The sequence below is a fragment of the Salminus brasiliensis genome, chromosome 9, assembly GCF_030463535.1.
Source record: "Salminus brasiliensis chromosome 9, fSalBra1.hap2, whole genome shotgun sequence".
Classification (NCBI taxonomy): domain Eukaryota; kingdom Metazoa; phylum Chordata; class Actinopteri; order Characiformes; family Bryconidae; genus Salminus; species Salminus brasiliensis.
In genome coordinates, this window is record NC_132886.1 from 28,049,350 (window position 1) to 28,063,110 (window position 13,761).

The 13,761-nt window shown below is 40.4% G+C and overlaps 1 protein-coding gene across 1 annotated transcript; it reads left to right on the forward strand.

Annotated features, from left to right (window-relative positions):
- The first annotated feature begins 3,606 nt into the window (after window positions 1-3,606).
- On the forward strand, window positions 3,607-10,179 carry tcea1 (transcription elongation factor A (SII), 1). The gene is made up of 10 exons (XM_072686915.1): window positions 3,607-3,789; window positions 4,641-4,703; window positions 4,828-4,933; window positions 5,028-5,130; window positions 5,954-6,099; window positions 6,785-6,841; window positions 7,140-7,294; window positions 7,435-7,581; window positions 9,379-9,450; window positions 9,572-10,179. Exons 1-10 carry the CDS (start codon window positions 3,715-3,717, stop codon window positions 9,578-9,580), a joined length of 933 nt encoding a protein of 310 aa, XP_072543016.1. The 5' UTR covers window positions 3,607-3,714; the 3' UTR covers window positions 9,581-10,179.
- Window positions 10,180-13,761: the final 3,582 nt, after the last annotated feature.

Genomic DNA, 13,761 nt, shown 5'->3' on the forward strand with positions numbered 1-13,761 from the left:
TAAAAGCTACACATCCCTATGTGGGCAGTGATGGCTCAACACCGGAGGTTAGCGCTCCGGGCTATTGATGACAGGGTTGTGGATTCAATGCCCGGCAAGCTGCCACTGTTAGGCCCTTGAGCAAGGCCCCTCGCACTCGCTTGTTCCTTGGGTGCCCTCTGCTTCGGGCTTGTGTGCTCACTGTCACTGTGTGTGTGTGTTTAATCACTAGTGTGTATGTGTGTGTTCACTGCACGGGTGGGTTAAAGGCGGAGGTCAAATTCCATCAGGATCCAACACGAATGGTGAATGTGGGTAACTAGTCTAGTTGTCTTGTCTCTTGGAATGGATACAAACACACTGCCGGATTTGTGAGACGGTAGTGTTGAGATGTAGTTATAGACAGACTGGATTTGGCCATGGTGGAGGAACATGCAGGGCATTGTGTGAAAAATAGATGAAAATAGAAAATAGAAAAATGGTATTTTTCAGCCTTATGACAACTTGATCAACACCATTATAAAACTCAGAAGACTCCTGTAGGCTAACTGGTGGCTTTGGATAGTAAACCAGTGTCTATATTTGTGTTGTAGTCATGGCGACTGAACGTATCTGTAAGATTAGGAGCCAATTTTTCATTTTCAGGTTCTCTGCAATGAACAATTTCACACCAAACCTCTCTACAATGGACTTTGTTATACAGAAAATCTGTGGACTTCTCCTTCAAATGTACTACAGCACACTGTAAGCACTAGGGTCACGTTACTAACTGTACTACGCAATATTCACTACTAAAATTTACTACCACCTTATATTTACTGTGGCTGATTACTCTAGCTAGAAGTACAAAGATATAAGTAAAATACCTTACCTTATTTCACATTTTCAGCAAAGTGATCCTGGTATGCAAGCAGAGAGCCCGTAGTCCAGCCAACTGAAAAGCTTATCAGCAACACTCACGTGGCTATTTTTGGCTGGTCGGCATCACAGGTAATTTACTTAATCTTTGCTCACGTTTAATCAGCAGTTTGAGGGAGGCAATACACTGGGAAAGTGGGAAAGTTGCTATTTGAGGTAATGGCTACGGCTACGGATGGATTTCAGCACTGAGGACTGACCATATCTCTGCTCAAAATTAAAAATTGAAATTGTATTAATCTCTCTCCATAGATGAGATAAAGTCAGTCTGGCCCTCAAACCTTCCAAATTAAAGTCTGATGACGTTTATAATATAAACCATGGAGCACAGCTCGTTCAGTATTGACTGGCTTCTCACCGTGTAGGCCTTTTTTTTTTCAGCCCAGAAACATCTTCCATGCTTCCATGTCTCCTGCCTGCTACTTCCATGACATCCAGCCATGTGGGCACATATAGGTCATATTTTGGTGTATTTAGGCTTTTATGTTGTGAAATGAAGAGCACAGTATGTCTCGTCCACATGTGTGTAGCGGTAGGCAGATGGCTGGGGGTGTTTCTTATTTCTCGCAGAGATGTAATCAGATTTGAGCAGTGTGCTAATAGGGATTAGGGTGGGGAGAGGTAGCGAGGGTTTATGCTGCAGCTGACAATAAGGTAGAGAGAAGTCTCAGCAGATAAAGCATGTGCCTCACAGTGGGGGGGTGCACTAACCGCAACTGTGGCAGCGCAGCAGGGATATCGTTATTGGCAGAGGTTCAGAGTGGAGAGCACTGTAGAGTATAGTTATGTGTTTCTCCTGAACTGTGCTGATCTACCCTGTGCCCTGGGACTTAAGGATGTGGCCTAAAAAGGTCTCTGAGGGGGGGCATCGGGTGCTTGGGGTGTTATCCTATCAGTGCGTAGCGTCTAAAGCGAGGTGGTGTGTTTGTGTTGTGGTGCTGGTAAAGTCACTGCTCTCTAGTCCTGCCTCCAGTGAGGTTTCCACTTTAGAATAGTGTCAGCATGGGGTGGAGATTAGCGCTGCAGGTGGCTGCGAGAGGAGGCATGCACAGTTTACAGAGAAGCCACCGCCATCCATGTTTAATGCGCTCTGGTCTCAGTTCAGTTTGTTTCAAATGGCTTTACTGCCATGTTGATGTACAGTACTGTCAAGGCAAAATATAATATATATGTAATAGATGAAAAAGAATCATTATACTCAAATAGTGGATAAAACCCTTAACTGCTATTTGGTGTCCAGTTTATAACATGTACATCTACACTGTATTAAAGCTGAGGTGTTTACCCCAAGATCACTGTACCAACTGTTAAGCATGGTGGTGGTAGCTCTGGGGCTGTTCTAGCACCAGTGGATCTGATACTTTGTGCAAAATGGACTCCCTCTGAAGTCTTCAACATAACCTAACCCAATAAATCTTCGGCTATACTCAACTGGGTGTTCCAACTGGACAAGGACCCTAAACACACATCAGAGGTGGCTGTGGAAAAGATAAAGCAGGCTAACATTAAGCTTTTGGTGTGGCTTTCTCAAAGTTCTGACCTCAAACCTATTGAACGTATGTGGACTGTGCTTAAAAGTCAGGTCTTTCTCAGGAAACCCAAACACAATTAACTGAACTTTACCAATTCTGCCAAGAGGACTGGTCAAATATCCAACCATTCTGCCAGAAGTTTGACAAGAATGACCACCAAAAGTGTCTGGCCAAGATGCAACTTGCTAAGAGACAAAATATTAGGTGTATTGTAGGTACCTTTTTGATACTGTGGCTAAAAACGTAACCCTGTGATGATTAAATAACGACAGTGTCCTACAACCCTGCATCGTTCTATGTGTGGTAAAAAAAAAATAGTATGATCATCAGATAAATAATAAATGATCTAGGGAGTCTGAAGTTGTGGGTTCGACCCTCTCTCTCTGTCTGTGAGAGGTTCAGTGTGTTCTGTCTGATTTTCCTCCAGGTACTCCCACCTCCTAAAAAACACACTATAGAACATGCTATAGTAAATTGCCCCTAGGTGAGAGTGAATGGTTGTGTGTGGTACCCTGTGTTGGACTGGCGGCCTGTCCAGGGGGTATTCCTGGATTGTGCTCAGTGATTATCTGCTCAGAGCAGATGAGAAGATAAAAAGATGAATGGGTGGATGGATGAAAGGATGAAATGATGAATGGATGGATGAATGGATTGATTAATAGATGGATGGGTGGTTTGGTTTGTGATCATCTACAACAAATCAAATCAAAGCGTTACCAAACCGGAACACTAGATGGCGCCGATGTATATTTGGCGTCGCTGAATTTAAACTTAAGACAATTAAACTCGTTTAAAATAATAAAAGGCATCTAGTACCATAGTCACATTATCACTAGTTAATACACGTAATTAAATTAAGTAGGATAAAATTAGTTTAAATTATTGTATCAGAAACAGATATTAGAGACCTGTCTAAAATATACAGGATTCTACAGTAGATTAACGTTCCTTACGTATAGAGCGACTGGGTCACCCGTCTGACATGTGCAGTAATATTGAGAAGTGTTTCAACGTGAATTCATTATTATTATTATTATTATTATTATTATTATTATTATTATTAATGTTTAGGACTCCAGAATAAATCGTGTAAACCAAAAAAAAAAAAAAAAAACAGACCGAGGGTCAACCGTTCCTGAGCGGTGCTGAGCTCGATTAGCTGCGCCTGCGCCTCCGCCTCCTGCCCGCTGCGGTGGGCGAGCTGCCGGTCTGAGAGCTGCTGAAGGCGGGAGAGGTCTGACCGTTTACCAGCTCCAGATAATATCGGCGAATACAGCTGACCACAATGGGCAAGAAAGAAGAAGATGAGATTATTAGGATCGCAAAGAAGATGGATAAAATGGCGCAGAAGAAAAACGGGGTGAGGTGTCGTGAATGAACCGCCAGCACAGACACTCGGGCAGCGAGCTAACGCTAACGGGAATCTGGGCTAGTGGGGCTAGCGCTAACGTACAGTAGATTTAGGGTATCAACCTCTCTGTAATTCCTTTAAAGCAGGACTAGACTGAAGACCCTTGAAGGGGCACTTTGTTTGCTGGCCAAACGGCCGATTTATTCAAGGTGCTTGAATTGTTGTGTTTACGGTGCCAACTGTTTAGCTAACCACGGCGCTAACTAGCTAGCTTGCTAGATAGCTAATTCACGTAGCTACACAATAGCGAGGTGTGCGAGAGCAGAGGCAGGCAGTGGAGTGTTTAGTTATGGTAGATACGTGGTTATTTATCACTCCAGCTCCTTCGTGAAGAAAACTTGTCTCATTAGGAAGCGGCAGTGTAGAGGTAGCACTAGCTTGCTAGCTAGCTAACGTTATCCTAGCTAACTTACACAGGGGCATCTAGCGCCCAGCTAAGCTGCGAGCTAGCTAGTGCTAGCTAACGAAGTTCTCCCTACGGTGTAGTCCATCAAATCTGACCTAGAAATGGACAGCTATTAAGTTCTGCTCAACTAACAGTGCGTTTACTAACCTAAAGCACCGCACCTAAGCTCAGCATTAGCTTGTAAAAGGCTTTAGTGCTCCCTGAGTGAAGGGGCAGCATCCTGGACTCTGTGTGTTTACATCCGTGGCTCTGCTGAAATCTGTAAACACGAGTCGTTTCTTGTTCACAGTGGTGCTGACAGGCCTTCATCATTAAGTGACTTAATCAGGTTAAGTTAATTGCTTGTTTAATCACAGTGTGCTGTTTTACATTAACTCCAGTGTCTGTCTTTCAGTCAGGGGCGCTGGATCTCCTCAAGGAACTCAAGAACATACCCATGACCCTTGAGCTGTTACAGGTAACTTAACTCTTATTATATTAATGTTCGCTAACACACATACACACACACATGTTGTTACACTTGGACAGATAAAATAGGCTGTTTTTTGTTTCCTTCTTGCGTTCTTTTTTTTTTTTTCCAGTCCACCCGGATTGGGATGTCAGTGAATGCTATTCGCAAGCAGAGCACAGATGATGAGGTGACCTCGCTGGCCAAGTCTCTCATCAAGTCCTGGAAGAAGCTCCTGGGTAAGTTAAAAGTGAATATCATTTTAAAAAGTGAGTTATCTTCACTATTCCATGTGCAAAATATTGTACTTAATAAATGTCGCTTGTCATATAGATGAGCCTTCCGGTGGAGACAAAAGCTCAGAGGAGAAGAAGAAGGAGCCTGTAGCACCAGTTGCGTCACCATCTCAGGGCAGCCCTGAGCCCAGAGAGGAAAGGTATATGCATCATACGTCATTAGGCATCGCATTTTTCTCAGTTCGGATGCAAGTGTACACTTGTGCTTCCCACTCGCATGTTCTGAGCTATTCTGAGTTTGACGGTCTGTTTCACAAGCCAGCTAACTTGTTTGATCTAAGTCTGGGTCTTCTGTCCCCCTCTCTCTTTTTTTTTGTGAGATACATTGCAGTGGCTTACCTGCTTCAAAGCAGATTTTAAATCAGAAACAGCTCTTGGGCCAATCAGGTCCCAGTTTCTGTTTGAGGTGGACCCTTCCAATCCTTTGTAGGCCACGTTTTTGTCTTTGTGGTGTCAGTAGTCAGGATATTTTGATGTCTTGTGTTATTGTAACATTACTATACAATGTACAGTGCTGCAGATGTTGCTTTAGCTCTGTTCTGTATGATGTATGGAAAGCAGTCTTTTATATGTTGAGGTGGCTGTTTGACCTAAACGTTACTCTTTCTTGTTGGCACACATTAATCACAGCTTGAGCGTCTATTCCTGATATACGGGGAAAGCTATACCACAAGCCTTAAGAAATGGGTTTAGGTTTTGTGAACTGAAACTTGGTTGATCTTCATTGGGTAGAGACAGCCCTCTGGATGCCATGTGGTAAAGTGTACTCTGTAACATTGTTGCCCTCCACATGATCAACTTATTCCCTGTTTGGGAGAGCGCACTACTATGTTTGTGTTTATTAAAAAAATCCATCTAATCTCTCCATTCTGGAATTCAATCTGTGTGCTGCCATTATTAATGTTTGTCTTCTTGACAATGTTTGTCTTCCTAACACCCTTCTTTCTCTGCCTTTTTCTCCAGCTCCAGCAGTAATTCCAGCAGTAAGAGTGAGCCTGCTGAAGTGACGGCCAACACGTTGATTGCCACGTTCCCTCGAGCACCAGGCACGTCTGACTCTGTGCGCCTGAAGTGCCGGGAGATGCTGTCCAGTGCTCTTCAGACTGGAGGCAGGTTATGCTGGCCCATATTACTGTGCATATATATACACTATTTCTAATAAGTGGTTTTTATATATATATATATATATATATATATATATATATATATATATATATATATATATATATATATATATACACACACACACACATTATTACAATACACTTTTTCTGCAGTGCGTTTATAGCAGTAATATTAAGTTTGCTGTAGAATGGATTTATCCTAATACTGTTGTTTGTTCATTAAAAGGAAAGTCTGGCATAATCAAGGGAGCTGTAAAAAAGGCTAATTCAGACAACAGACAACAATCTATCCAGTAAGATTTCAGGGTAATTACAAAAAATAATGACAACGTTCTTGGTACAGTGTTAAAAACACCTATGCTACGGTGTGCTGGGCCATGCAACATGCCATTTTTATTAAGGAGTCCACCATAAGGGAAAAATCTGCTTGTATTAATCTGAGGTAAAAAGAAAAAGGGATAAGTAAGCTTGTAAAATTACATCAGAACACTTTGCACCTCAACCGTAGTCACATACTTACTATTTATGCATCAAAGAACAACTTCAGTTACTAGTAAATGCACTCTATGCACTTTTAAGTATTCCTGTAGAATTTTATTATCTTTTTTTGGTGATTACTTATTAGTATTCATGTAAATGACGCTCCTTTCTGTTCTTTCTTTCTGGCTAGATGACCACATAACCATTGGGGCTGACTGCGATGAACTTGGTGCACAGATTGAGGAATATATCCTTTTTTTGAGCATGCTAACGAGGACAGTTCTTTAAGGAATAGTTTTGCACAAAGTCTATTTCCACAGTTTGTTCCCTGTAGCCCTGTACCCTGATTCGATCAGCCAGTATATGTTTGCTGTCTAAAGTTTGCTTCATCCCAGTTAGCTTGGTGAACACTGGGTGCCTGCATTCTCACACACTTGTGACAAACAGCAGAAATCTCTCTTTAGCTCCAGTGAAAAACACGATACCCAAACAACTTGCACCACAGTTTCTGCCCTCTTTCCAGTAAATCCTTGACCAAATAACACGCGTCTTCCTGGAGTTCAAGAACACCGACATGAAATACAAGAACCGCATACGAAGCCGAATCGCAAATCTCAAGGATGCCAAGAACCCCAACCTGAGGAGGAATGTACTTTGTGGCAACGTGCCTCCAAACCGCATAGCCAAAATGACAGCAGAGGTAAGTGTGGCCTTTTGTTTTACAGGCTGAAGTTTTCTCAACTGTTTGGTTTTATCTGTTTAAAACACACCTCACCCCAAGCTCTATTTTCTGTGGATGTGAAGCCATGAGCTGTGATAATGGGGTGTGAATTTCGGCAGGAAATGGCTAGCGATGAACTGAAGGAGATGCGGAAGAATCTGACCAAAGAGGCTATCAGGGACCACCAGATGGCCAGGACTGGAGGAACCCAGACTGACCTATTCACCTGTGGGAAATGCAAAAAGAAGAAGTGCACATACACACAGGTATGTCTGCAGCCAAGCCAGAAACATTTATAGAAACTCCCATTTAGGCCTAGTTTCTGTCTGAGCATCTCAGACTAGTGATGCCATATTTTTGCTGATACTAAATTCTTTAGTATTGACTGAAAGGTACCCTACAATGGAAAATGAGAGTTTGGATACTTGTAAATGGCACTGATGTCTCTTTACTGAAAAGAAATCAGCAGTATTAGGTAAGATGTCAGGAAGACATAATGTTGATACAGTGCGAACTCAAAGCTCAAGCTATGCTACTCTATTAGGCTTATGTGTAAGCAGTCATGGTGCCTTCCCGGAAATCATCTTGAATTATTCAAAGGCCAAATCATATAGTTGTAAGTTCATTCTTTGGCACCTGTAAAGTGAATCCTTACAATTAGCTATTGTTACAGGATGAAAGAACAGTATAACAATGGCATACCTGTATTTTTGTCTGCAGTTAATAATAACCTCTTGATATGTACACACACACATGCCAATCCATGCTAGATTGGATTTTGCGATCCTGTCATCCTGTAACAAATCTATCCTGAAACTGAAACATGTAATGTGATGTAAGCCCAAAGCTTTAAGGTAGTTTAAGCATGATTGCCTTTTTTTTTTAAATGCAATTCTTAAATGAGATGCCTTAATGTAAAAAAAGCACATTGTTTGTAAAGGTAAAATATCAGATTTTTGGCTCATTCTCAAGAGTTCGGTTTTGCAAAAGAGAAAATGGTAACATGTAACAATTTAAAATGCAGTGTATTTCATTTTAGAGTTAGATGCTAAAGTTTCTAGCTTGTTTTTAATTGTATTTTTTAGGGATTCACCGAAACCACTTTTTCCTTTCTGATACCGAAACCAACTCTGACTTAAATACCGGGCAGATGGCTATAAATCCTGATATTTATAGAGTTCCACTTTTTATAGGTTTTACTTTTTTATATTTTATCTTAAATAAGATTTAATAGACTTGAAAGAACAGCATTTACCGGTTGAGTAACTGAACATTTGAAAAGTTTTAGACTTATGAAATATAAAAATTGCAGTGCAGAAACACAGGCAAGTAGGGAAGCATAATCTGGCTAAGCTTTAAACAGCTTTTATTTTTTTAACTGGTGTTTAAACTTCACATTTCAGAGCAGTAAAAAAAGCCAGTTTAGAAACAAAAAGTGCTTTTTCAGCAATTCCACGTTTAGGTCCACGTCTCTGTGTAAAACGGTACTAAATGTCAGTGTGTGGACTTAAAACAAGCTGCTGAAACTCAACTTAGTTTCAGAACAAAAAAAAAAACCAATGTAAACAAAGTGCTGTAAATGTTCATTTAATGTCTCTTTAATGATAACAGCTGTTTATGATTGGATTTGCTGATTGTTTAAACATTCGGTTTCATAAAGTCTGCAAACAAACAAACCAAAAAAAGGGTGTTAGTAAGCTTCATGGTATCGGTGCTCTCTATTGTCAGTATCAACACTGTTTAAGTGCCAGTATTAGCACTGATACAGTACCGGTATTGGTGCAACACTAGTAATTTTAGGCTACATGTGACTTACTTGGCCTCTCTTACTTTGCAATGTTCCATTGGGCTGCGACAAACTGTAGTATTACAGTGCACTAAGGCTGGGAATTGGATCACTTTCAAAGCCCAATATGCTGACATTATAGGGCTTTATGGGTTAAGTTTACTTTCTCTTGCGTTTGTTAATATCTGGTGGCACATGTAACCCATTAGTCAGCAGGGTTTAGTTTTTTGTACAATGTTCTTGTTTCAAGTTCTTTGTATTTTTGGGCTTTTCCCAGGTTCAAACTCGAAGTGCTGATGAGCCGATGACCACGTTTGTCTTCTGTAATGAATGCGGTAATAGGTGGAAGGTGAGATTTGCATGCTGTTTCTCGTGTGTGTGTGTGTTGGACCATGCCACATTTCTGTTTCTCCAGGGGTTCCGAAACATGTTAATTTACTCACCGTTCTTCCTGCTGTTTCTCTTTGCAGTTCTGCTGAAGACAGAGAAAGAGCTGTCCGCGCACAGAGAGGTAGCTAAATTCCTGGACCATGTTTCTCTATCATCATCGAATAGGAACTTTTAAGTCTGTGGCCGCTGGTGTACAAGGGCCGCGGTAGACATCAATGTTTTTATGATTTGGTTGTTTTGGTCCTCAATCTCATGTCCTGTGTTTTAACTTGACGTATAGCTAGGCTCAGCCTTTGGACTATGATCAGTGTCGTCGTCCCATCATGTCTTTTATCATCACTTTTTATATGTAGATGAACTTTTTTGGGGTTTCTCTTGGACAACGTTCACTTTTTAGGACATTTTGCTTTGCCCTAACGAAACTTAGACAGTTAGGCTATTTAAATTTCTTAGGCTGTTTTACCCAATAAACAGAAAAGCAAAAGGCTGTATCTTTTTATTTGGGTTTTATTGTTAACTCTGTGTTTGATTTTTCTTTTCGTCTGACACATTTTGAACCATGCTAGAAACAAGACCCCTTTCCCTTGTATTCAATTTATATGCATGATTGGCAAATTTCTACTGTTTACATGTTTTTGTTTAGTTTTTTTTTTGTTTTCTTGAGTAAAACATTTTTAAAGACTTATAATGGGTGTTAATATGCTTACTGCTTCTGCATAGTCAGAGAACTCTGCATTGCTATTCTGGCTCCTGGTTGAAACTGGCTGGTTTCTGACATTGTCACCATTCTACGTTAGGGGTGTTTAGGGGTCTGATTTGACAAGTTGCCAAGCCCTTCTTGAGTTATGTTACAGCAGAATTAACCCTAACTCTGCAGTACTTTGGCCCTTTGGCAGGATCCAGATAAAACATTTGACCTAACCAAGGTCGGGTCATCTGGTCACTCCCCTCACCAATGCTGCAACCATACCAAATGTTTATCTGTACACTGTTACATGTACAAGTCAGCGTCCTCCGATAGACTGTATCACTGGAGAATCATCCAGACCTTTCAGATGATGGCCTATCTAGGCTTTTGCAATACCAACTGCTTTTCAGAGTGGGGTTGATTAGATGTTTTATGTGGTCCCGTATTTTTTATTTTTATTATTATTATTATTATTATTTTTAAGAAATTACTTTGTCTCGGTTGTTCCCAACATACATGGTTTTCTAATAATTTAGTGGACTATTTATTGTAGATCCTGAATAATGATTGATACCTGAATAATAAACTTTGTTTATCAGTTGAAAAGGTAAAGTTCTCCGTAATACTCCTGTATTATTCGTGTGATCTGGTGTTTTTGGTCAGTCTGCAGAAAGTGTTGGAGGTGTTTATGGCTGGCATTGCTTTTGTTTCACTGTGCAGTCCTAAAATTGAAGGTGCATTTAATGGTTCTTCGAGGGATGCCATAGGAGAACTGCTTGTAGTTTCCTAAAGAGGCATGTTTAGAATTAAAATGTGTGAATGTGAAAAGCTTTTAAACTGGTAGTGAACCTTTGCTTCAAGCAAAGGTTCTTTAGATCTTTGAAAGGTTCTTACAGTCACGTCTCCTTTACTGCTCCTGTTCAGGCTTGGCATCATTCACACACATTAATGGTAAAATAGTGTAAATGACGCTAAGCCTGAATGTCAACACTAAAAAATGAGTGTGTATTGTTAATGTCCAGGCTTGGCGTCGTTCACACGCTCACTTTCTAAATGCTACTTTACCATTTACATTTCTACTTTATCATTAATGTTCAGGCTTAATGGTAAAATATAGTAAAATGGTAAAATAGTGTGTGAATGACGCTAATACTGAATGTTAACACTAAAAACTGTCTGTATCATTTAATGTTTAGGCTTAGCGTTGTTCACACGTTTAGTTTTTAAATTCTACTTCAATGTTTTTAATTCTACTTTATCGTTAATGTTCAGGCTTGCCGTCTTTCACACTTTCCGTTTTTAAATTCTACTTTACTGTTTTTAATTCTACTTTATCGTTAATGTTCAGGCTTGGCGTTGTTCACACTTTCCGTTTTTAAATTCTACTTTACTGTTTTTAATTCTACTTCATCGTTAATGTTCAGGCTTGCCGTCGTTCACATGCTCAGTTTGTAAATTCTACTTTATCGTTAATGTTCAGGCTTAGCGTTGTTCACACGCTCAGTTTTTTAAATTCTTCTTTACTGTTATTAATTCTACTTCATCGTTAATGTTCAGGCTTGCCGTCGTTCACATGCTCAGTTTTTAATTTCTACTTTACTGTTTTTAATTCTACTTTATCGTTAATGTTCATGCTTGCCGTCGTTTACATGCTCAGTTTTTAATTTCTACTTTACTGTTTTTAATTCTACTTTATCGTTAATGTTCATGCTTGCCGTCGTTCACATGCTCAGTTTTTAAACGCTACTTTACTGTTTTTAATTCTACTTTACTGTTAAGGTTCAGGCTTAGCGTCATGCACACACATAAATGGTAAAATAGTGTGACTGACGCTAAGCCTGAATGTTAACACTAAAACTGAGTGTGTATCATTAATGTTCAGGCATTGTGTCGTTTACATACTCCGTTATGTTAAGGCTGGTCAGGATTTAGGGCTTATGTGGTCCTTTCAGGAACTCACAAAAACCGTCAAAAAAAAAAAGGTGATACCTAAGCACACCAACTTCATCTTGCCCTCATGTTGTTTTGTCTGTTCAGCTGAGTTGCTGTTAAAGCTCCATGTTTGTCTCCATGTGGTTTCAGAGGCAGATGAGTGGCTAGACTTATGTCTCTCCAGAACCTTCATACACCCGGTTCAGCCTCTGTTGTCAAATGGGTTTTGTTGCGTTTCCTTCCACCGCCTTGATGTTTTAACAAGCCCCCTTGTATTAGCACCTCATCTGAATAACAAACAAGCGAGCGCTGCCTGTTTTTGATGTGGGTATGTGCATATGGATAAGGCTGGCTGCAGGCAGCAGCTTGTAGTCTGTTCAGGCCACACTACTTTGGTGCATCTTCCATCATTTTTCTTTAAGTATTGGAGGGATGGAAAACTTGCCGTTCTAACAGCAGATGGGTTTGGCGATGGGTTTTCTGTGCACTGGACTTGGCTTTAGTGCTGGTGAATGGGTGAGGACAATGTGCTGGATGTGCTCTTTTGTGATGCTTCCAGGTGCATCCTCTCCAGAGGAGGAGTGGAGATCCCACCATTATCCCCCACCATAAACACACACGGCACACTGCTCAGGATCCTATCCGTTAGTTAATATTTGGATATGCAGGACTTGTTTGTGCCATATTATCGGAATAATTAGCTGAAATATTGAAATGTCCATATTACGCTAAACAGAAAGCTCATGCACACCAATTTAGCGTCTTATAAACTGCATCTTACATACATCTAAAACGTTCTTCAAACCTGTGTAAACTGTTTAGTAATCTAAAATAGACTGGCTCATGTGGTTTCTGACACTCGTAAATCAGAACGAACAGACTGCAGACCAGGTTTATGCTGTGATAAGTCTGTTACCACTGTTTTTTTTTAAGTAAAAGTGCAGAATAGTCCATCCTGCTGCTGTTTTCACTTTCACAAAGGTTGATCTTTCTTCTAAAAGGGCTCAGGAGATGTGAGACATCTTATTCTAGTCTTGGTTTATTCTCTTTCAGGACTTTCAGGTCCTGTTATTTCATTTGAGAATGACCAGGTAATGCTCAGAAGCGCAATGGAAATCTAGCAGAATCGTTCCCACGTTAAGAATTAAAGCTTGAGAATCCTAATTAAACACATTCGGTTCAATTAACACAAAGCAACATGCGGTCATTTGAAGGTTACTCCAACAAGAGCAGCAGTGGACAAGCAGGTGTCCCAATACTTTTGCCCATGAGCTGTACTCTTTGTCCTGAATGAGAAATGGTTCATGAGACGCAATCGTTGAGATGCATATTGAGACTCCTGTCTTAGAAGGTGAGTGTCATTCATTTGGTAAGTCTGAGGACAGTGTGAGACCTTATTGAGATTACTGAGGTCCTTATCCCAGGAGACACATTTGAGTGGCGGTAGACTTCTGTCTCCCTTGTCTTTCCATCTGATCTTATTGTTGTCTAAGAGAACCTACAGGGATGTTAAGGAGATCTACTGTATGACTTTTCTTTGCTCTGTGAATGGTCATTCAGTATTTTACTGGTACTATTCAGTTTTAATGGATTCAATGAAACAAAGAAGAAATGGAAGAAAAATGAACTCCACGAATAGGCTTTGCTTTT

What these genes read in the sequence shown, in the direction of transcription:
- tcea1 (XM_072686915.1), top strand. Translation starts at nt 3,715, where the DNA reads ATGGGCAAGAAAGAAGAAGATGAGATTATTAGGATCGCAAAGAAGATG. An exon ending in TGACCCTTGAGCTGTTACAG is followed by an intron (nt 4,704 to 4,827) that starts GTAACTTAACTC and finishes TTTTTTTTCCAG; the next exon opens with TCCACCCGGATTGGGATGTC. An exon ending in CAGTGCTCTTCAGACTGGAG is followed by an intron (nt 6,100 to 6,784) that starts GCAGGTTATGCT and finishes CTTTCTGGCTAG; the next exon opens with ATGACCACATAACCATTGGG.